Raw genomic sequence first — 23,831 nt, 5'->3', positions numbered from 1 at the left:
TCAGAGAATGCTGTGGCCTTGGGAAACTCATCATGATGCAGGTCTGAACCTCAACATTACTGTAACATCAACGTATTAGAGATTAGATTTAGAGGGTCAAACTCATGAGAAAGTTTACTCATAAAGTATTATATATGGAAAGCTAATCCACAGGTTACTCTTACAGAAAGCTAACTTACAAGTTTCTTTAACATGGAAACCCAACTCACAAGTTATTAAAATATGTAAGCCAGGATGTCAACTTTTTAAACTACAGCAGCTGTTTTTCTCTGGCTGTATATTAGAACCACCTAAGAGTTATGATAAAGAACACTCAAGTTTGAATCCCATCCGCAGAGATTCTGAATGAAGCCCTGGCAGTGTGTATTTGAAGAGCTCCTAGGGCCTGGTTTGGTGATATGATTTAAACCTTTAGTGGCTTCAGCTCTGTTAGCCTGGCTCACTCATCTTAACCAGCAGGCCAGGTCTGCCAAGTCTTTCTGATTTTCACATACCTTCACATAAAGAATTTCTCTCCTGGACAAATTAGCAGGCCTGGTAGTCTGGAGACTGCCCTGGGTCAACTCTTAGGTAAAGATTTTAGGCCCTCTGCTCCTTCTGGAGATTATTAAACCCTTTTATTGTAAGATCTCAAAGCCATTTGGACATTTCTACACGATCAGTGCTTGAATGGACACTTTCATCATTGGCCTTAGGGGTTCCTAATCTCTATGCGTCACAATGGGCAACCCCACCTTTGTCTTTTTGACAATCCCTTCATTTGCTAAGATCAGACAACCTGAGCTGGATGGACCCACAACTGAGTGACTCTATGACCTTATTCTCATATTTAAAATAGTATGATGAGTAATACCACTCACAATGATTATGATGATTAAGTGAAGTAAATAAACCTGATTCACATATGACATTTAATGGTTAGGTAGAGTTTTATGGCAAGAGAGTTGTGAGTTTCCTCTTTATCTACATAATCAAGAAAATTTCCAAGCACCAAAATTTCATTGAGCAAACTCAAAATGGCTTTCATATACTCTGAGGTTCTTGAAAAATATTTGCATAACTTTTATACTCACATTAAAAGAATGTATTTTCTTTCAAAGAAAATGTCTACCCCAATTACCCTGCACCTAATGCCTCCATAGTATGGATGAAAGGGTGAATGCTGACACTAAGAGATATGAAGGGTTAAGCCAGCCCACTAAGCGCAAAAATTGTGCTACAAAAGCTATTACTTATGACATGTAATAAAATAGGTATGATTGTCAAAAGTGTGTAGCAAAGTTTTGGAAGTTATAAAATAACTTCACAGCAGGTGAGATTCCCATCTCTCTGCATATTTAAGATTTGCATGCTCTGGAATGAAGATCTGCCATGATCTGTGAACCACAGGTCTCCCATTCCCATTCCTACATGGGCAAGTTACATAGTCTCTCTGCGACGTACTTTCTTCATAAAGTGAGGATGTAGAGATGCTACTGGTGCCCTGCCTATCTCACCTTGGTCTACCTCATCACTAGATAATTTCTTAAAGGCCAAACGCTTATGCTCTCTGATGGCATCATCTGGCCACCAGGCTGTACTGTATCTACATACAAGGCAGGCTAGAGGTTCTGGGGAGTTAAAACCCAAGGAGTGACCCTCCACAAATGAGGGATGGGAGTTACCAGCTAAATCCTGCAGCCACCTCAGCCTTCAGCGGGCCAGTTCTGAAGTGTTCTCCGTACAGTTTCTCAGAGGGCCCCTCAGGGACTAAGTCCCAGTTGTCTGCAGCAGTAAATAACTTATTAACAAACTATTGCCTCATTTTACTCCTACTCTGTGCTTCCAGGATCATCTTCCAAATAACAATCTGCTCCCAAGTCCTTGTCTCCAAGTTGGCTTTTGGAGGCACACAGACCAAGACAGCGGATAATAACTGTAACCACTTCACAGGGCTGTTGTAAGAATTAAATTAGCTCATCCATGTACAGCCCACAGAAGAATGCCAGTCGTATGGTAAACACTGAATGTCTGTCCTGGTGGTGCTCCTGGTGGACCTCCTCTGCAGCAAATAAAACCCAGGACAAATTTGTTTCTTAGATTATGGAATTTCTGTGTCAATGATAAGAAGCACTTGCATCATATAAAGAAAAATGCAGCTAGAAAGAGTAAAAAGTGAACAGAAAATTCAGCTGACCAGTGAGCCATTTGCCCTTACCCTTGTAAGGCATGACAAGATGAAATTATGCCGTCACCTAGCAATGGAGCACCACGACAGTGAATAGCAGAGCAAATGATATTCAATTGTGGGCATTTGCTACTTGCTTTGGAACAGTTTTTAGTCAACATATTTGTCTTGACCACATGTCCTCTATCAGATTTCATCAAAATTTATTTTTAGTTTGGGTTGGCTTTTTTAGTTACCAGCCTTCATTGAAATAGAGCATTGATATTTAATTTCACAGTTACACATGGTATAGGACTTCATTTCCCAGTATATTTGTATGGCTTTTTTGTGTACAGATACTAAGAGGTTTTCTGTTTAATAGTATGTTAGTACCTCTTTTCTGATTAGTAAAATGTTACATAATATCCAGAACTGAGGATTTCTTATTCAGAGTTTCCACTGAGAGGATACTGTATTGACAAGAACAAACCATGCTTTCCTGACAAATCCTTCTTACATATAAATATATATACATATGTGTATATATATATATATATACATATATATATAAATATATATACATACACTTACACACACACACACACACACACACATCCAGAACAAAGTAATTGTAAAGTTGTGATGCACTGGATACCCTTGCAAACATAACAGCAATTCTAATAGCAATAACAACAGTTTTGCATTTGCAGAAGTACTGTCAATATAACCCAATTCCATCACAGTGCGATCCTTGGCTCTGGATAAACATGACTTAAAATCACAACCTAAGTGGCCTCTATCTTAGGGAGTTCTTTCCAATACTGAACACTTTTCCTCATGATATTAAACAATAATTACAAAATAAATACTAAGGAGTTGTGAATCATTGACTATTGAAAAGTGAACCTTCCAGTATCTGGGCTTGGCTAATTCTTAGCACAAGATGTTAATAGGGAACATATAAAATTAATATTACAGTTAACTGTTATTATATATTTTAACTATTTATTTTACAAAATGAATGTCAAGGAGTTGTGAATCACTGAATCTTAGAGATCTGACCCTTTGATATTTGAGTTTGGCTAATTCTTAGCATAGGAATAAGAAGAAATTGACCTAAAATTGCTGAAAGAAAATATAGTCTTACTGTAAGTTTTTTTTTTACTATATATATATATATATATATATATAAAATCACTAACATTATAACAAACATGAGGAGAAATATAAATAATAGCGAGACTAGAAACCTGCCATTCTAGTTTAATATTTGTGTTAGTTTATCATTTCAAATATAGAAAAGATCCACCCTTCCATACAACCCATCTGTCTTGGAATTGTGTTATCCTGTTGATGGTTTCTATCACTGTTCCCTCACTTCAGCTGCAAACTAAAGGAGAAATGACCTCATTCAGAAATGCTTGCCAAGTAGTATTAGTTTGGACTGATTATATAAAAGTGACATCTTATCAGTGAGGTCACAAGTCTTCAATGTTGAACTTGGGTGTGACAAAGTGGAATATTATTTGAAAAATTATTATCTTATTGTTGTATATGGTTAACTACACTTTTACTCTATTTCTTATCTTTGTTCAGAATGTTTCAACTTCCCCCACTGGATGAACTGGTGAGGAACAAAATGGATATCTGAATTAAATACTAGACATCCAAATAAAAGATTCATTAAAATAAATGACAAAAAATGAATGGTGCCTTGAACAGTGCCTGGCACATAAAGTAAGCTATCAATAAATGGTAGATACAAATAGCTACAGCAACTATAGTGCTCTTGGAAACATAACTTTGCAGCATGCACTACTCGTCACTATAATCTTTGGATTTGGGGTGTGTACTAAGTATCATTGCTGTAAAGCAAAATGGGGGAAATGATTTAATTACAATGCAACAGATATAAGGAAAGATTTCTATTTTCTGGTACCTCTGATACTTCCTCTCTATACACAATATGAGGACTAATCTAGAGAGAGTGGCAAATATTTTGGACCCCTTTACCTTAAAATTCTTTGAATGGTAAACCCATAAATGGACCTTCTCTCTCCACTTGGCTCTCATAATAATGTTATTTCAGACAACAAATTCTGGTGAATGTCCCTGATGTGCCAGACACCATGCGATATAAATAGGAAATTCCAAAATATGTCTCAGACATTGTTCAATTTCCCAAAAACTTACAAAAGGAGGTTGGAAAATAAAGGAGGGATAAACAAGGAAGCTAAAACTAATTGGATAGCATACAAAGAGAAGTGCACCTCTCTCACAAAATGTTTTTTGTTGTCTCTTAGTGTTAAAGTGTTTACTGTGCCTATTGACCAAATTAGTATCTCAGGCAACTCAAATTTCCATCCTCACAAAGTACAGGGTTGTGACCAACAATGAAGTAACAGGGCAACAGAAAATAATTTAATGAGTGGTGTGTGTGTGTTACAAACCCACAAAATAACTATGTTTTACATTTAAGGAGCTCAAAACACCCATGTTTATTCCCTGATGCTAAAAAGCTGTGATTTTGATTCTTATTTATACTATTTTCCTATAATTCTTTAGAACCTTTAAAAATACTATATATTCACTGTTCCAAAATGCTCATGAAGGGGGTTTTAAAAACAGCTCCCTGACTTCTATTATTGGTACTTCTTTGGTTCATTTGATACTATTTTACAAAGATAAATGGGGATTGATTTATCTAATCAAAAATCCCCAGAAAATAAAGTTTCTCCCATTCTCTATGGTATCATTTTTAAAATGATTAAGCATGATTCAAATACACAATGTTATTTTATTTTAGTTAAAAGATTAAAATATAATGCCATGTAAATCCAGCAAACTCAAGGTTATGCTATGAAAGCAAACGTTTCCACAGAGAAGCTTCTTGGAATGTTGACAATTCTAAATTTCCAAATTCCAGCTTGCTTTTTCTTCATCTTTTGCTTTACATGCTGCAACTGTATTAGTATTCCAGTGCTTAGATGATTAAATGTTCAAAATCACTCCTGCTTTGACTTTCTGTAAATTTAAATTGTACAACCTTGGGAAGCATTAGCACCACCACCTTTGATGTTAAGCATTGATGTTAAGGATAAGACAAATATATTGGGTGATTTCAAAAGCAAAGCTCTACATCTGTATAGTTCCTTGGAGTGCATGGAGCACATTCACTTTTAACCCAGTGGTGAGGAGAGGCAGCGGCCACGCACAGTGGTCGAGGCCAGTGGACAGCAGTGATGTGTACTAAACAGCAAGAGGAGTGGACAAAGTGGACACTATGTGTGCACTTAGTGGACAAAAACAGAAAGTGTCCAATTTTGCTGAACACTAAATGGGGAGGTGACCTGACCTGGGAAGGAAGATTTTACAGATGGCAGAATCCAACTGCAGCTCCTGGGGACATGCATTTTTATTCACAGAATGACGTTTTAGACATTTGCTGTCTATTTCTTACTGTGCTAGGTACTCTCACCCGGAGTGCATGCAATCTACCTAATACGTGGGAAGGTAGATAAGCTCAAGACTCAGTTATCACTTTCCAGGAGATGAGCTGTAACTATCAATCTGTAGAAAGAAGACCAGCAGACTCTGCATTATCCTTATCTAAACACTAACTGCTCCTACGTAAATGCAGTTGGTTTTAAAACTTAATCAACATATGGCTTTGTTCATATCTTTACCAACACTATCATCTAAAACACAGGGAATTTTTTAAAGCAATACTATGCTCTAGGAAACAGGAAGACAAATGTAATTGGTTTTCTAGAACCACAAAGTTCACAGTTAATTGTATTAATTTTCTAAATATTAATGAGTTAGAGCTGTGAGGGTTCCACAGATATAAAGGCAATGTCTTGTCTTCAAGGAATTTAGAGTAGCATTGTTAAGATATAAATTTCATTGGGCAAAATACTTTGGGGAAGTATAATTAAATTTTACTCTTTGCCTAAACAGACATCTAAAGGATAATTTAAGAAATATCTGCACAATTCAACTCTAGATTTCATTTACAAGATAACCAGATGAGCACATCATAAATATCTGATCAAATTCTCAAAAGAATGATTGAATAAATTTTCGTATTTTCAAGTAGTCAATTATGACTTATAGTAACAAGATGAACATAATTCCTATACTGGGAGATCCTCTGGAGATTAATCTATTTTATATGCTATTATCATATAGTCTAAAATACATAAATTTGGGAGGGATGAATTGGGAGTTTGGGATTAGCAGATGCAAACTATTATGTACAGAATGGATAAACTATAAGGTCCTACTGTACAGCACAGGGAACTATGTTCAATATCCTGTGATAAACCATAATGGAAAAGAATGTGTGTATATACATATATATGTGTATAACTGAATCATTTTGCTGTACAGTAGAAACGAATACAACATTGTAAATCAGCTATACTTCAATAAAATAAATTTTAACAAAATAATAAAATAAAATACATAAGTCTTATCATGAGAAGTCTTTCAGCCACTGGTGGTATCATTCTGACCGTGTTTTCTCTGGCATTTGAGGACCCTCACAACCTGTTACCACTCTAGGACTAAGTTTGAGATTGGGTGCATACTTATCTTCTCAATCAGACAAAAAAATATAGTCTGAACTTACTGGGAACCAACCCAGTGATCAATAAACACTTATTGGCTCCTCCTCATTAGGGAGGACGCCCACACCCTTGCTCTCCGGGTGTGCATCTCTGCCTTGCTTCTGTCCTAACTAAGCAAACTGTTCCTCTGCGTGCTCTCCCACTTGTTGTTGTGCTATGTCTCTAATAATAAAGTACACGCTTTTATAAAAAGAAAAAAAACCACTTATTAACTGAGACATCATATGACATTCTAATTTTTCTTTCCAATTTTCTTCTTTTACCCAAATCTAAAATAATGATTGTGCATATGACTTTCCAGGGAGCCTCAGTGTTTTTATAGAAGCAAGAAATCTAACAGTTCAACAACATAGCATCTGCTAACAATCTCCCTGTAGTATTTTTACTGCCAGGATTCCTTCACTAGCATTTACAATGATTATAGACTTAACAAGTTTATTAAATTACATTGAAAAAAACTCTTTCCAGGTTAGAAGAATTAGTTGTTTTGTTGTTGTTTCAAACAACTTGCTCCTTCTTTATCCTCTTTTTGATATCTACCCAATGCTATCTTTTTAAAAATGAAAGTCTATAAAACATACTGATAAGTTATTCATCTTAGCCATTTTTCCTCAAGGGACTTTTAGCCTCCCTCCTAATGTTTAGAGAATGAGTAGAATCAACAAAGAAAGTTTGAGACCTTCGGGCTAGTGAGATATTTAATTTTCCTTCACATTCATTGATTATTTATTTTAAATATGAAAAGAAAAAAGACCAAGAAAAAAGCTTTACATAATTTACATGCAGCTTTTCATGGTAAATATATTTACAGTTAGGAGAAAACAAGCACAGAGCATACATGACTTTAATTATAGGCTTTAGTTAGTTCTGCTTATAGGATTACCTTCATATTTAGGCATACAAGCATTTAAAAGTGCTTAAGATACAGATAAGAGGATGACCACGCATCCTGTTTCCCCAGACGGTTCTTGTTAATGCATGTTGTGTCCTGTCTGGTTAGTGCCCACTATTACACTCCAGAGTGTTTTGTTTGAAGGATAAATCTATGATCATCCTAGAGATAAGCCATATTAAAATTGTGTGAAAATAATATTGTGATCAAAAGATAGTTGAACTACCTCTAAATAAAGATCAATTTTTCAAAAGACTCAGAAAATATTTTTTTCAATATTTTCAGTGTTGATCACTTAAATGTGTTACAAAGACATGTTCCGAAAATTCAGCATTGAATATGGAGTCATGACAATCACATCATTTAACTGGTTGAAAAGTCCTTGATTTCAAGCCATTAGCAACCTTCATATATACACTTTCAAAGTTTTTGGAAATAAGTAATTTTTTTAAAGTCTCATTAAAAATGAGTCACTTAACAGGTCAATTTTATAAGATATTTTGAAAGATTTTTAGATTTTTGGAATCCTCTAGCAAAGTCAACAGTTGCATTAGAGTCTCAGAAAAAGAAGTGGTGTTCCATTGTCTTAAACGAGGTACCTTTTTTGTCTGTGTGCTATGGACCATTTTGGACCACTTTTGAAGCCTATGAACCCCTACTGATAAATGCATTTTTTAAACATATAAAATAAAATACTTGGTATTACAATAGAAACCAATTATATTAGAATACAACTATCAACTACTATACAACTATTTTAAAAAGCAAACAAAGTAATAAATAAGCTTCTTCATTTACTCATTAAATAATATTATTGAAAAGCAGGTCTAATAACTGCCATAATTACCAAGTAGTGATGAGCATAAATGATACTTTGAGGTTATATGCAATACGTATAGTGTGATCTGAAAAGTCACAAGTTCTGCTCATGCTACTGTGGTTTACCAACTACATTCACAACTGGAGAAAATTTTCACAAAGAAATTGGTGAAAATAAAGCTGAAATTTTTTTCCCAACCAATTTCATGAGCTCTTTGAATTGTATTGTTATAGTACAGCATTAAGAAAGCCTAGAGGTCAAACTTGTTTATCATAAGTCCATAGTTAATTCATCAAACAACTACCTACACCTTGTAATCAGGCCACAAAAGAACATTTCTGAAAACAGAACTTCCCACTGAATGCTTTTTAACAAACAAACAAAAAAAAGGCTTTCACTCAAAATTCAGTTCAGATCAATTCTGAGTGACAGCTGTCCATCATAATGCAGTATAAATTGAATGTACTGAATGGAAACAAAGTTGGTGTTTTCTAGGATATTTTAGAAACCAAAAAACAGAGCCCCTAAAACACAGACATAGCATTTTATATTAAACAGTATGTCCCTTATCCCTATCACTGATATTTTAAAATCAGAGTTACATTTTTACAAATTTTTTTCTTCAGGTTTGCACTTTCTCATTTTAATTTAACAGCATAATATACTCATCGACTATTTAAGCTTTTCTTTCTCAGAACTTTGAATGATACCCAATAAGCAGAGACATCAAAAATACATATGCACAGTTAAGGCCCTCGGCCTCAGTGGTTTCATTGCCTAGAACAGACTACAAATGACTGGTAATTAAACACAAACATTGACTGAGAGACAAAGTTGAATCACAGATCATTGGAATCTAAAGGGACCAGAGAGGCCACTTTGTCTAACCCTCACTTTACAAATGAGGAACCAGAGACAATGAGAGTTTAAGGGACTTTCCAAGATGACCATGGAGAAGCTAGCCTGACAGTTAATGCAACACTCCGTCTAGCTCCCTACAAGGGCAAACTGTGTCCCTGGCTCCACTTCTATCAAAGTACAGCTACTGAGACAAGAGGTTATAATCAATTAGAAATACATCTTATTTATAGATTTTTGCTCCCAAATAAGAGAATTAGATGACTTAAATGGTGATCACATCTGCAGAACAGAGGTCTTTAAAAAATATTAAAAGATCAAGAATGTGCTCTAAATAGTTTCAAGGTCTAATGTATTGGTAATGTTAGTCTGACTTCTGAAAACCCAGGTTTCAATAGTCATCCGTTATTTTATTTTTTCAGATGGCCTTTTTTTTTTTTTTTTTTTTGCGGTACGCAGGCCTCTCACTGTTGTGGCCTCTCCTGTTGCAGAGCATAGGCTCCGGACACGCAGGCCCAGCGGCCATGGCTCACAGGCCCAGCCGCTCCTCCCGGACCGGGGGCACAAACCCGTGTCCCCTGCATCGGCAGGCAGACTCTCAACCACTGTGCCACCAGGGAAGCCCAGATGGCCTTTTTTATTCTAATTATAAAAGGAATACACATCCATTATAATTAATTTTGAAAACACAAAGACAAATGAAGAAGAAAACAACAAGAAGCCATATCCCCAGAGTCAAAGCCATATATTGGTAGTGTTGGTAATATTTCAGCATATTTCTTTCCAGATATAAATGTATATATGAATATATAGCTATATAATGTAAACTTACATATTAAGATAATATTGTACCTAAAATTTTATAGCCTGCCTTTCTCTTAGCACTGTACCGTGATTATCTTCCCATTGAATTAAAATTATTTCTAAAACACCATTAATGTGAAAGTCTGTATTTGGTGGTTATTAAAGTAATAAAGTTTAAAGACATTATAATCAATAAAATTATCCCATTATATAATTTTCGATTGCTGGATTATGTAGGCTAGCATTGAATCAGGTAATTCTAATGCATTAAATTGCTCTAAATAAAAAATATTAAAAACATATGTTTACAGGATTGTCTTTAGAAAAATTTAAGTGCCCAATGGCTAAAATCTTTGGGGGAAAATGCATAATATCCCAGGAAATTGGAGAAAGGAAAACTCAAAGAGATACCTCCTGCTACTATTACATGTGGGAAGATTCAAAAAGGTACTACAACAGGAAATCCTGACGGTGCTCTGTAAACTCATGAAGGAACACAGTGCTTGGGCAAGGAAGCAGCAATTGGTACAAACATTTAGTGCCTGGCTCATGTAGGAATTCAATAAATATTTGCTGAATGAATAAATGGGAATCAATTTACCAACATGTATCTAGACACCTGACTATGATTATACCCTTTGACTGATAATCTTACTTAAGGGAATATATACCATATATACACTTGGTCACAACTAAATGTCCAGGACTTGTATGTTGATTAAGTAAATGACAGAGGTATAAAGAGCCATACAGACAATTCATACTGATTTAACAACTATACTAAAATTAAGTGTCTTGACTATACTACAATTCTTAGTTTAAAATGATTGAAATATTTAAAATATTGGTGTATTTAATCTCTTAGTATAAAATTTTATTTCATTCTTTTAATGAAATAATTGTTAATTTTAAAATTGAAGAAAATCACTGTGTTAAAAAAATTTTGAGAAGCCCAGATGAAAAAACTATTATGTTTCTTCCAAAATATTTTCTTATAGTCAATCTCAAAGGTCTTGCCCACCTATTTGTCCTTGAATATCACAGAAGACACAGGCACAAGACTTCCTTTGATAGTCACCCCAATGGTGGGAGAAAACAGTCGTGATGTTCTATTTTCCTAGTACCATCACTTAGAAAACTCTGATACTTTCTCTTACCTAACCTTAGCCTAAGTATTAGAGAAGTTATTAAATCTAACACACACACTAACACACACAAAACTTAGAGGGGCAAGCTTTTAAAAACCAACACAACTCAATACCTGTATAAGCTCTGATGGTTCATGCCCCTCTTCCACCACAATTAGTTGAGATCTTCCTTTCCTTTCATTGTCCCGAATGCCAATGGCTACCTGGCTGGCCTTCAGACGCTCATATTTGTTGCAAGAGGATCCACACCACTGGTAAATTTCCTAAAAGAAAAAGATAGAACTTTTGACCCCAGGAATATGCGGAGGACATTCAGCCCTGGTGTAATACACACTGTGATTAATTAGGAGAAAAACAAAAAGGTCCAAAAAAATTAAATTAAATCGATCTATTGTTGAGGTACATATAATTTTATATATTTAATTTATACCTCATCCTGTATCCTGTTGCTTTTTTAATGCTTTTATAATGCTTTTTTAGCATTATAAAGTAAGCATTTTTAAACATGGAAAATATAAATATATACCTCAGCATTCTCTGTGTATATAATCTACTAAGTACAATTTATAAAAGTAAATTTATAAAAATTATTTAAATTTAGAATAATAAATCTAACATATTTCAGATAGTCAAGAATCTGTTGTAGTAGGAATATGCTCTTGATGATCATAAAACATGACCTATCTCTTTTGTAAAGCAATTTAACAAGTCTTATCAAGAATCATAAAAAGAGTTAAAACTCTGACCCAGTAATATCACTATCTGGAATTTATTTTAGTAAATTATTCATAAAGAAGAGAAAACAACACACGTACAAGGGTTTTCACTGATGTGATTATACTAGTGAGGCATTGGAAAGACTTTAAATGTTCAACAATAGGATTACAGTTATATAAATTATGATATATAGAAAAAATACTTAAACATCAAAACTATACTTTAACAGAAATTTAGAAAATAGAAGCAGCAGTTTGATATATTATAAATTATATACATTAGTTGCCACTTAGATTAAAATATATATTTTAGGCTTAGGTACAGTGTTCAGAAAGTATACAGTAACATATAAAATAACAATAAAAAGTCATTTTCTCCATTAAATGTGGTTTAACAAAAGAAAGAAAGAAATGTAGTGGTACCCAGGCCTGGTAGGATGTGGGAGTGGGTATTATCACACATTATTTGGGTGGTAGATACTGACACAGGCTTTTTTTGAGGGCACTTTGGTATCATACCAAAAAATTATATATGCTTTTAAAATCAGGAAATTCCATTTCTAGGAATCTATTTTATAGAACTATTTAAACATGGGAGGCAAAAACAAAGAAACAAAACAAACACAAATGCCCATCAATAGGGAGATGGCCATATAAATGTCATTATGTGGATACTACAGACTATTCTTCAGTGGTTAGAAATTGAGGACAATGTTTAAACACCGATGTTAAAAATACCCAGGTATATCATAAATAACATAAAGCCACAGAATAATATAGCTCCATTAAAGTACAGAAACAAAAATATAAGCTCTGTTTCTGCCTTTGCAGAAAAAGATTTTTAAAGATACACAGTATCTTTAATACATGCGAAGGGGCATGTATTGGCAGAAAGAAAGCCTTCAGTCTTTGCTGGATCTAAATCAGTGTTTTTTCCTTTTCTTTTTTAAATGTCACCCACATTTATTAGCTGCCTATTAGGAGCTAGATGTTGGGAATAAAGAGATGAATGAGCAAAAACTAGCAAGGAGAAACTGACATGTAGACAACTAATGCTAATAATACGTTTGCAATATACTTAGTTTTCAAAACGTTTCCACACATACTTCCTGTAGTCAATCCGGAGAGGGGGTTGCTTTGTGGTTAAGTACAATATAAAGGAGACAGACTTCAGCAGCCACTTTCTATGTGACTTTATGTTTGCAATTTTTAAAAGAGGAAATAAATTAATAACAGCAAATAAAAGGCACCCCAAAATTCAGAGAGACAGGCTCTTTTCTCTAATCACAAGACATTTCCAGTCCAGAGTCATTTCTCCATTCAAAAATAGTTCACTGATTACCTGAAACTGGGCAGGATCCCTCTTCCTGGGGGCACAACCTGAAAGCACACAGGATGGTGACAGTCTCTCTGTCCCCTTAAACCGGCCCCCCACTCCCATGATCCTGCTTCACCTCTTCCACATTCCTCTTCAACAATAAAAGTCTTAGGAATTCAAGCCTTTATAAGAAGTAAAAAAAAAAAGAGACCGTGCTTTGCAATTCCTTTCATTTTAGAATCTAATTTATTTATTCAACATTGTTAAGGAGTGTTTCTTTTCTGTTTTTCAGAGAATTGCGTGCCGCTATTGTTTCTGCTCTAACCTCTTTTATATACCTGCAATGAACATTGTGGTACATGACTCTTTTTGAATTATGGTTTTCTCAGGGTATATGCCCAGTAGTGGGATTGCTGGGTTGTATGGTAGTTCTGTTTTTAATTTTTTAAGGAACCTCCATACTGTTCTCCATAGTAGCTGTATCAATTTACATTCCCACCAACAGTGTATGAGGGTACCCTTTTCTCCACACCCACTCCAGCATTTATTGTTTGTAGATTTTTTGATGATGGCCATTCTGACTGGTGTGAGGTGATACCTCATTGTAGTCTTGATTTGCATTTCTCTAATGATTAGTGAAAATCACACTAAATTTTATTAGTATCTGTAAAGCATTAAGGAAGTCTGGTAGAATGTGTTTTAAAAGAATTATAGCTAATGAAAATTTTCTAAATATAATTATTATTTAACATAGAATTTTACAATATTCTTTGGATCCCAAAATATTTTCCATGATATTACTTTAGGTTGGGAGTTTTATGTGCAGTATCAATTCACAGATAAATTTAGTTGTAGAAAATATTCCTCACCATTGCTTAGAGACCAGTTTCAACCTTTAAAATAGCAAAAACATACCTAGGAAATACTCATAAAAATAATAAAACTTTTAATAGTGAAGTTTTCCTTTTAACTCAAAGATGACTAAATCACTAAAGAAAGTGTTACCAAAAAAAATTTCTTACTGAGCATGAAAATGAATGTTTTGTGTTATGCTTACTCTTTCATTACTTTCACCTTATTTTGTGCTATTTCTATAAGTGACATATTATCTTATTTACTAGACTTAATTTTCAGTGGTTAACTCAGACAAGAAATGCAATAAAATGTGGACTTTAATTTTAAATTGCTAAAAGTCAAAACTGTTTTAAAAATTAATTAAAAAACCCTTTCATTCAATGCTAATTAATTTTTATACAAATATAGTTTGTTCAATAATGGAAGCAGTACATTAAAACATGTTTTAAATTTTAAACAAATTTGAGCAATTCATTAAATTTGAGCAATTTTAAACAGAATTTGAGCAATTCCACCACGTGTAGATGATGTGTTTAAGACATCTTATTTTAACAGAGCTGTACAGTGATGAGATGAATGTGTGTAGTACTATTAATAAACTGTGTTAGCCCAATACTTACTCTATTCAGAGGTAGTTGGTTAAGACTATTCACCACTCCAGGCACCAGGAAACTTTGTACTGAATCGGCCCCATGCTTGAAAAACTCTCCTATAATGCAACTTAACCTTATTTTTAGAGGGCATGGGCTGAAAAAGAGAAATTCTGCATAGAGCTAAAAGATGTCTGAATTGATACGATAGGTTGATATGTATTATTACAACAAGAAAAAGTTTTCATTACAATTTAAATTGTTTTATTTGTAATACTTTAATGGGATTTAGATGAAAAACCTTTTGTAAATCTGATTTAAGTGTACTGGACACTGAAAATTGTAGAGCAAACACGGTTTCGGAGGCAACTATTTTACCTTCTAAGATCCTAAGGGATTTAACAACTCAATACTAAATGTTATATTTGGGGAGGGAGGGAAGGATATAAAAACTCCCTGTAAATATGGAAATATCCATTCAATTTAGAATGAAGTCCACTTAAATTTTGGCTGAAATTTGCTGACATACATGTTGCCCACGAACATCCTCTAGTAGAAGTTTGTGAAACTCTAATTAACTCAATGTACAAACTATTAAAGGAAAACAAAATCACTCTGGATAGTTCGAAAAGGAAAAAATAAGGGAGTAAAGAGAAACTGTTCCTGGCAATTAGTTCGGACCACCAGTAACAAGAAATAAAAACAAGTGAGTGATATTCATAGAAACGACCACACTGGGGGCAGACCTAGAGGTTTCTAAAAAAATTTCCTTTAAACTACATGGTCAGAGTTAACAAGTCAAACATCAAAGTGCAGCCAAACCTCATTTGGGGACAGGAAATAAGAGCAGAAATAAAACAATGGTCAATGATGCCCTTGAAGGGAGGCAAGACCAAAGGAGACCCCAAACAGCCATGTGATGGTGACTCATAACATGGGCAAAGAATTCAGTTGGAATTGCTACTCTTTTGTCCTTTTCTAAATTTTTTATTCTAAATACATCTAAAAGTTTATAAAACGGATGGGGGCAGACTTCTTTCTCTCCCTTGCTTCCACTGGCTTTATTTTTCTTGTGTTTAGTTTTCCCTTAGATCTAGTTAACCAAATATAGAAGTTCATTCAGATACCCCTCTAGGCTGGAGATTCTCCAAGAACTGCTTAACAGCCACTATGGAGAACAGTATGGAAGTCCCTTAAAAAACTAAAAATAGAACTATCATATAACCCAGCAGTCCCACTACTGGGCATATACCCTGAGAAAACCATAATTCAAAAAGAGTCATGTACCAAAATGTTCATTGCAGCTCTATTTACAATAGCCAGGACATGGAAGCAACCTAAGTGTCCATCGACAGATGAATGGATAAAGAAGATGTGGCACATATACACAATGGAATATTACTCAGCCATAAAAAGAAACAAAATTGAGTTATCTGTCGTGAGGTGGATGGACCTAGAGTCTGTCATACCGAGTGAAGTAAGTCAGAAAGAGAAAAACAAATACCGTATGCTAACACATATATACCGTATCTAAAAAAAAAAAAAAAAAAGGTTCTGAAGAACCTAGGGGCAGGACAGGAATAAAAACGCAGATGTAGAGAATGAACTTCAGGACATGGGGAGGGGGAAGGGTAAGCTGGGACGAAGTGAGAGAGTGGCAAGGACATATATACACTACCAAACGTAAAATAGATAGCTAGTAGGAAGCAGCTGCATAGCACAAGGAGATCAGCTCGGTGCTTTGTGACCACTTAGAGAGGTGGGAGGGAGACACCGAGAGAGGAGATATGGAGACATATGTATATGTATAGCTGATTCATTTTGTTATACAGCAGAAACTAACACACCATTATAAAGCAATTATACTCCAATAATGGGGTGTGTGTATATGTATGGCTGATTCGCTTTGTTGTAGGGCGGAAGCTAGCACACCATTGTGGAGCAACTGTACTCCAATAAAGATGTTAAAAAAAAAAAAAGATGTTAATAAAAAATGATAATGTCGGGCTTCCCTGGTGGCGCAGTGGTTGAGAGTCTGCCTGCCGATGCAAGGGAAACGGGTTCATGCACTGGTCTGGGAAGATCCCACATGCCGCGGAGCGGCTGGGCCCGTGAGCCATGGCCGCTGAGCCTGCACGTCCGGAGCCTGTGCTCCGCAACGGGAGAGGCCACAACAGTGAGAGGCCCACGTACCGGAAAAAAAAAAAAAAAAAGATAATGTCTTCTGCAATACTTCTAGGACCTACCTTTTTTTTTTTTTTAACTTTAAAACATGACTTTTTTTAGTTTTTGATAAACAAATGTTTATTTATATTCTATTTTGTTGTTGTTCAAAGCCAAGCCAACTCAATATCCTTCAATGACAGGTATATGTGATCTAAAAAACATCTCTGACTGAAGGATATAAGTTGGATGCAGAGGGTGTGGATGGTTACTGAAGGCAGGGCGACCAGAAAGGAAGGAGTTATATGTGAGGTAGGACAAAGCAGTGGTGATGGAGAAGAGGAGAAGAATACAGGGATTTATAAGGTTAAAGCCTACAGGGTCAGTCAACCATGCCTTTGGATGGGTACTAGAGGGCCAGGAATGGGGGAAATGACTTGGACAATTCTAGCTTGGCTGCGGCAGTAATGCCACTTACTGGGAACAGGTGACAGCTTTGGGAGCATTCTTTTTGTAGCAAGAGAAGGTGAAATTGGGTTCTCTGTACTAGTCAAAGTATTTGGCAAATCATATATATTTATCAAAAGTAATTTCTTCCAGCCACAGAAGTAGTTGACTCAACTATTTTTAACTGACTTATTGGTTCTTCAAACATGATTGTGAATTTCCCAGCACCATTAGACATTTCCCATATTGAAATGGGGACATTCACTATACAAAAGAATAATCTGGGGGTGGAGCTTAAAAAGAACCTACACCAGGACTTCCCTGGCAGTCCAGTGGTTAAGACTCCATACTTCCAATGCAGGGGGCATGGGTTCAATCCCTGGTTGGGGAACTAAGATCCTACATGCCTCGCAGCCTGGCCAAAAAAAAAATAAAAAACACCCTACCCCAAAGGCCCATCCCAAAACCTTAAAATCAGAATCTTCAGGAGTCAAATCACAGGCATCAGTATCTTTAAAACCTCTTCTAAATGATGCCAGTGTGAAACCATGATTGAGAATTAAAATGTAACTCCTAATACCTTGAGAGCCGTCTTTCCTAGGGCCCTCATCCATTCTCCAGTTACAGGCTATATGTAGCTCCATTCCAGCACATCTCACATTCTACCTGGTCATACTCTGACTTGTGTATGTGTTTGTGTCTCTCACCACTTCATGGCACCTGGAAGCCAAAGGCTATCTGGTTTTCTTCTTTACACTCCAGCACCCAGCATACACTAAGCACACACTAAATGCCATTCATCCATACTTTTATTGCAGGGTAAATTTCAGAGATTTAAAATTAGGTTTATCTTTCCCATTATCTTTTTTTGTGGCCTGAAGGCTCTCCCCAGTAAATCTAGCGGGATGCATTACTTTGGAGTAAGGACAAATTTATCCAGAACAAAGAAGATATTGCTCAGCTTTCAGTTTTAAAATAAGCCTTCTTAAGTCATAGTAGAGACAAAAGTCTGAAAGACAACATAGTTTTAATTTAAAAGATCCTTGATTTTCCTAGAGTTAAGTGTTCTGCAGGGGAGGAGTGAGGATGTGGTCTAGAAAGTTGGTTTTGCATATCGAGAGCCACAGTCTTGGCCTCAGGGGCCAGAGTGTATTGCAGAAACCACGGAGAAGGCAACAGTGTGAAATGGTATAAGACTAGTTTCTCTGGTCCAAGAAAAGAAGGTGATTACAAGGGAACCAGGAAACTTGATCAGGTGCAATCAATTTTTGAGAAGAGCTCGGTAAATGTCTACTCCTACTTATCTGTCATACATTCATCCATGATCCCAAGCATTAGAGCAGAAACAACTCTGGGTAGTGTCCAGGCAGTTGGACCAATGGGTACTGGTAACCATTTGGATACACTGTCCCCACATCTCCAGTGTGGCATGGGAAAAACTAAGTAGAGTTCCTGAGGGCAGATGCAGTAGTGGCTGATAGAACCAGAAAGGATCTTGCAGTGGATATGTGGGCATCTCAGAAGACCAAAGTGAGGCCATGAATATTTTCCAGCAAGTGTCTTAGGACAGAAGCCAAAGCCCAGAGCTCAAGATTCAATGAAATAGTGATGCCTCAATGAAGCTTAGAGAGGAGGGAGGCTGAAGACTGCAAACCAGACTCATGCTTCCATTCTCAACCCTGTCCCCTATCCCAGGCAATAATATTACATATGCATCCTCTGGGATGGGGAAGGGAGTGGGTTGGATAATCTGATTTTCTTTAATGACAAACAACATTCACCTTAATAAGGCAAGACACTTTTAACCTTCCCGTGGAAATAGAAGGTTGACAATAAAGCAAGGTTGAGTTATAGATTGAAAAAAAAATTTTCATCTCTATACACATGACTGTATTTGAGACTGCGTGCTTTAAGCTGGACAGACAGACATTTGTTGAAATGTTTGTTGAGTGACTGTACGTTCTGGGCCATAGACTAGGAACAAAGAAAGTGAGTGAGGCTAATAAGTGAATGCGCAGGCAGTGTGGAAAGTGCTGAGAGGCAAGTCTCCGCATGGTGATAGGAAAGCTAAGAGCGTGCCCAACTCTACAAGGTGTGACATGGGACAGGATAAGAGGGAGAGGGGAATTAGTGAACACATTATAAAGAAGGCACATCTGAGTTGAATTTGAGGGTGAGATGATATTGGATGCTTGGAAGAGAAAGGTGATTACAAGAGAAGAGTATTCTAAGCAAAGGAAACCTGCAAAAAAGCAAAAGCATGGTGACTTGAGGGAAAGTGTAAGGCACAGGGTCCTGAGACAGTATTGTGATGATGAAGAGGAGAGGAAGCATTCAAGGGACACTTAGAAGGAAAAACAGACTGAATGTGGTTGATCACATGTGCAGCACTTGGGAGAAGTTGTCAGGATGTCTCCTGGATCTGGGGTTTGAGGGCCTGAGTGAGCAGTGGTTCTAGTCACAAGAAAAGGACAATAAGAGGAGAAATAATTTTGGAATGAGAGGGTGAAACTGATGAGTTCTGTTTTTAGATTTATCGAGTCTGAGGTTCTCATGATATACACAAGCTGAAATATCTCGGAGGCAACCTGAAATACTGACAGAGAGCTCACGCAAGAGGTCTGAGCTGGACTATAATGCTGAGATTTACTAGGGGGTGAGCAGTTGAAGCTCTGGGTAAGGATGAGTTTGCTCAGAAAGAATGTATAAAGAAAAGACAATGATCAAAAGTAGAATCCTTAAAAAAGCAACAACTTGTGGCGGTGGGCAGACCATGTGAAGAATGAGAAAGAGTGGCTTGAAAGGGAGGAGAAACAGGAAGCCAGGGGAGAAGTGAGACTGAAGGAAAAGGGAATAATCAAGTGTCAACTGAGCACAGGGGCAAGTGGAAAATGATCAGTGTCCACTGGATTTAGCAGAAGGCACTGATGCTCATAGGAAGAACAGTTTCAAAAAAATGGTGGTAGTGAAAGTCAGAAAACATAGGTTGAAGGCCGACTGGTCAATGAGGAAGTGTAGGCTGCTTTTTCAAGCAGCATGACTGACTCTGAGAGAGGGCGGGATAGATTACAAACAGCAAAGGCAGTAGGGCAATGCTGCATAACTGACCAAACAAGTTAACAAGGAAACAGAACATACAGAACACCACGATTAAAAACGCACCACAGGTTACTACTCCTGTGAAACCTAATTCTCCACTAGTGGCTGGTTCTGACATGTATTTCTAAAAGAGTTAACTCCAGATCCCAAACTCTAAGAATATGGACTTTTTTCATTATCATTCACTTTCTGGGGTTACTGATGCTTTGTTGCAATATTGAGATGTAATTTTATTAATTTCTACATATTCCTCATATCTTTAAAAATAGTGGGAAGTAATGATTTATAAATTCACCAACATTAAAATGTATATTTCAAAAGCATTTTCCAACAATTCAGTAAATTCCAAATTGCTGAAGTCTAGCCACATCCCATATTATTTTCTGAAAATACACTAAATATAAGACAACTTATTCAAATCATCCTCTAAAATGTTGATGTTGTAATTAAATGGATAATTTTATAATCTCGTGCTTTAGGTTGAAAAGGTTATGCTGTCATGTCTGGAGAATATTTACTGTGGTCTAAAATCCTATCACAGTAAATGTTTTCAAGGTATATGGCACATCACCTTAATACCAGTGATTGTTTATCAAAAAAGGCTCACTTCCCTCAAAGACAATCAAGATATGGGATTTAGGTTATATCCATAACCTTAGTGTTGGCCAGCTGGCTTTAGTTTGGTGACAGCTCTAGATGTTCAACCTTTCTTTTCCTTTTTTTTTTTTTTGCGGTATGCGGGCCTCTCACTGCTGCAGCCTCTCCCTTTGCGGAGCACAGGCTCCAGACGCAGAGGCTCAGTGGCCATGGCTCACGGGCCCAGCCGCTCCGCGGCACATGGGATCTTCCCAGGCCGGGGCACACACCCGTGTCCCCTGCATCGGCAGGCGGACTCTCAACCACTGCATCACCAGGAAAGCCCTATCTTTTTCATACCTGGGCAATAAAACAAGATTGAAGAGATGACATTGGCTTCCCTTTGTGCCCACTAAAGCAGAAAGTGGTCATGAAATAATTAACTCAGTAACTGTTATAAAAATACTATGATAGAGAAAATTTTAATTCCCTTCTTCTTGGTTTACTGTGACACACCCTAAAAATAAACTGCAATATCATATCACCTTTTAGAAACTTTTGGCGACATAACAGCTGGTTAAAGGTTAATAACACAAACACAGATCATGTGGGTATTTGTTCTAAAGGACTTAGGAATCCAGGGCTTGATTCTTACTAGAATATCCCTGTGAAGTGTGGGAAAGTTCCACAACATAAGAGAAAATCAGCTTCAAGTATCTCTGCAACAAAATCATTCCAAATGTCTGTAACCAACCATGAGAGCAGGAGGTAACTTGAAATTCATTAAAGAAAATTAACTACATAAAGTAAAGAAAATTTACTATTAAACAGGTCAATGTCCTCGAATCTTATTATAGAGACTGTCCCTATTACATGAGGCTGGATTTGTGAGGACTATTTCTATGCACAGATATTACCTATGGGAAGAGAGCGTATGATACTAGAGCTAGAATTGGTCTATCACAGCATTCAACTATCTAGCCCATTGTGGAAACTGAATACTTGTTCGACAAAATAATAAATAATTTCATTAATAATACTACTTTCAGTAGATTCTAAGCCATATTACACATAATCAATCCTAAATTCAGCAGATTCTGAAACTACTGCAGGGCACTCTGTTACAGAGGCACATCATCTTCTATACTACCAAGTTCACTCAGTGGAATGAATGAAAAGGATGTGACAGGAACAGAAAAACCCAGGTCCTATCCCAGATCACCACTCAGCCTGCATTAACACAAGTGACTTGCTCATACCTTCTAAGGCATTTCTTCCTCTTGTGAAACTGGGATGGTAACTGCCATTTCCAGATATGACTGTGTGTCAGATGGGACTGAATCAGAGTCAGCTAAGGTCAGTAGTGTCATTAGAAACCACAGTTAAGATGAAAAAAAAAGAAGGAAAAAGAAATAAGGAAGTTAAGGCACCAAGAGGTTAATGACTTGCTCAAGAACAAAGAGCAGAGAGTTGGAAAGCTCAGTTGGATACTATTCATGACAAAGAAATTATTGCATTTGTTGAGCAATTACATTACACATAAAATACTTTTTTAGAAAAGAAACATTTTCAAGTAACTGCAGTGAGGAATTACATTATCAGTGGGAAGTAGATAGGGGCCTCAAAGCTCATCTAATCAAATACCTGACTTTTATAGATGAGAAACTGAGATTACACTAAACTTGGATGAAAACTGAGGTCCACTTTCTTCATGAACAATAGCACCTTATATGTAAAATACTTTATAAATTATAAAGTGATAAAGGGCTATAAAATGTAAGTAGCTGAGGGAGCCAATTATTGTGCATTGGCTTTGAGAGATTCTGAATGCTGTTTTTGGAACTGCATGGCTTAATATACCTGATCATCTATTTGTATAAGTTGTGGTTTTGGTTGCAGAGGAATGGAGGGAGAGACTAGTATCTGTTTTCTGCCTAGACCTGAAGGTTAGGACTTAAGCCTGGTTAGCGGAACAGGTAAGCATCTAAGGTTGAAAAGGATATTTCCATGAAATTCACTGTGAGACACAGGGCAAGAGTACTGCCATTTTGGGTGCAGATGTCTAAGTGTGACACTGGGAATTGTACTTTGGGCATTAATATAATTTCAACTGTGCACACAGCTGGTATAATCCAAGACAGTCGAATTATACATTAGCAGTAATAAAACTAGAGGTGTATCCTAACTTAGAGAACCCAAAGAAGTTTATAATTCGCGTCATTTTCCAAACTATTTATAACCTTAGCATATTTAATCTCTATGCTATTGCCAGATTAATATTGCTCAAACCAAATTTTGTGTAGCTGCATTTTTTAAATCCTCAGTGTCCTCTCTGTTTATATATATGAAATAAACTTTTTTGGCCTCTGTCAGATGCTCTTCCCAAAAATACTGCCCAAGGAGAGGCAGCAAAGAAAAAGGCTTAGGTGGGAATCAGACATATGTAGGGTCTAATCCTGGCTTCATTATTTACTGGCTGTGCCACCTTGAGCAAGTTCTATAGACTGTCCCAAGCCTCATGCTAACTGAAGCAATAAGTCCCTGAACAATGCTTGATCTAGAAATGTTATGGATGATGATTGGAATGCTGATATATATGGTGTGATGAGAATTATGATTCCCTAGAAGAAAAAGGACAATATAAACATGCTCTGTCCTTCTTGCCTTCTTTGCCTTTGCACATGGGTCTTCAGTGGCAGGGAATACTTTTTAGGTTTTTTAAAACCTTACAAAGTTTTAAAGACACAACTCAAATCCTACCTACTAGG

The 23,831-nt window shown here is 36.4% G+C and overlaps 1 protein-coding gene across 2 annotated transcripts in view; it reads right to left on the bottom strand.

Moving 5' to 3' along the window:
- Window positions 1-23,831, bottom strand: part of SCIN (scinderin) — a 79,626-nt gene that overhangs the window by 42,497 nt on the left and 13,298 nt on the right. For both annotated transcript variants that reach the window (XM_059074002.2, XM_059074003.2), the window contains one exon: window positions 11,413-11,562. In XM_059074002.2, coding sequence (XP_058929985.1) covers window positions 11,413-11,562 — 150 coding nt within the window. The remainder of the gene's footprint in view (window positions 1-11,412; window positions 11,563-23,831) is intronic.

This window comes from Kogia breviceps, chromosome 9 (assembly GCF_026419965.1).
Source record: "Kogia breviceps isolate mKogBre1 chromosome 9, mKogBre1 haplotype 1, whole genome shotgun sequence".
Classification (NCBI taxonomy): domain Eukaryota; kingdom Metazoa; phylum Chordata; class Mammalia; order Artiodactyla; family Physeteridae; genus Kogia; species Kogia breviceps.
Note: the sequence above shows the minus strand (reverse complement) of the source record. Positions and strands in the feature narration are given on the sequence as shown.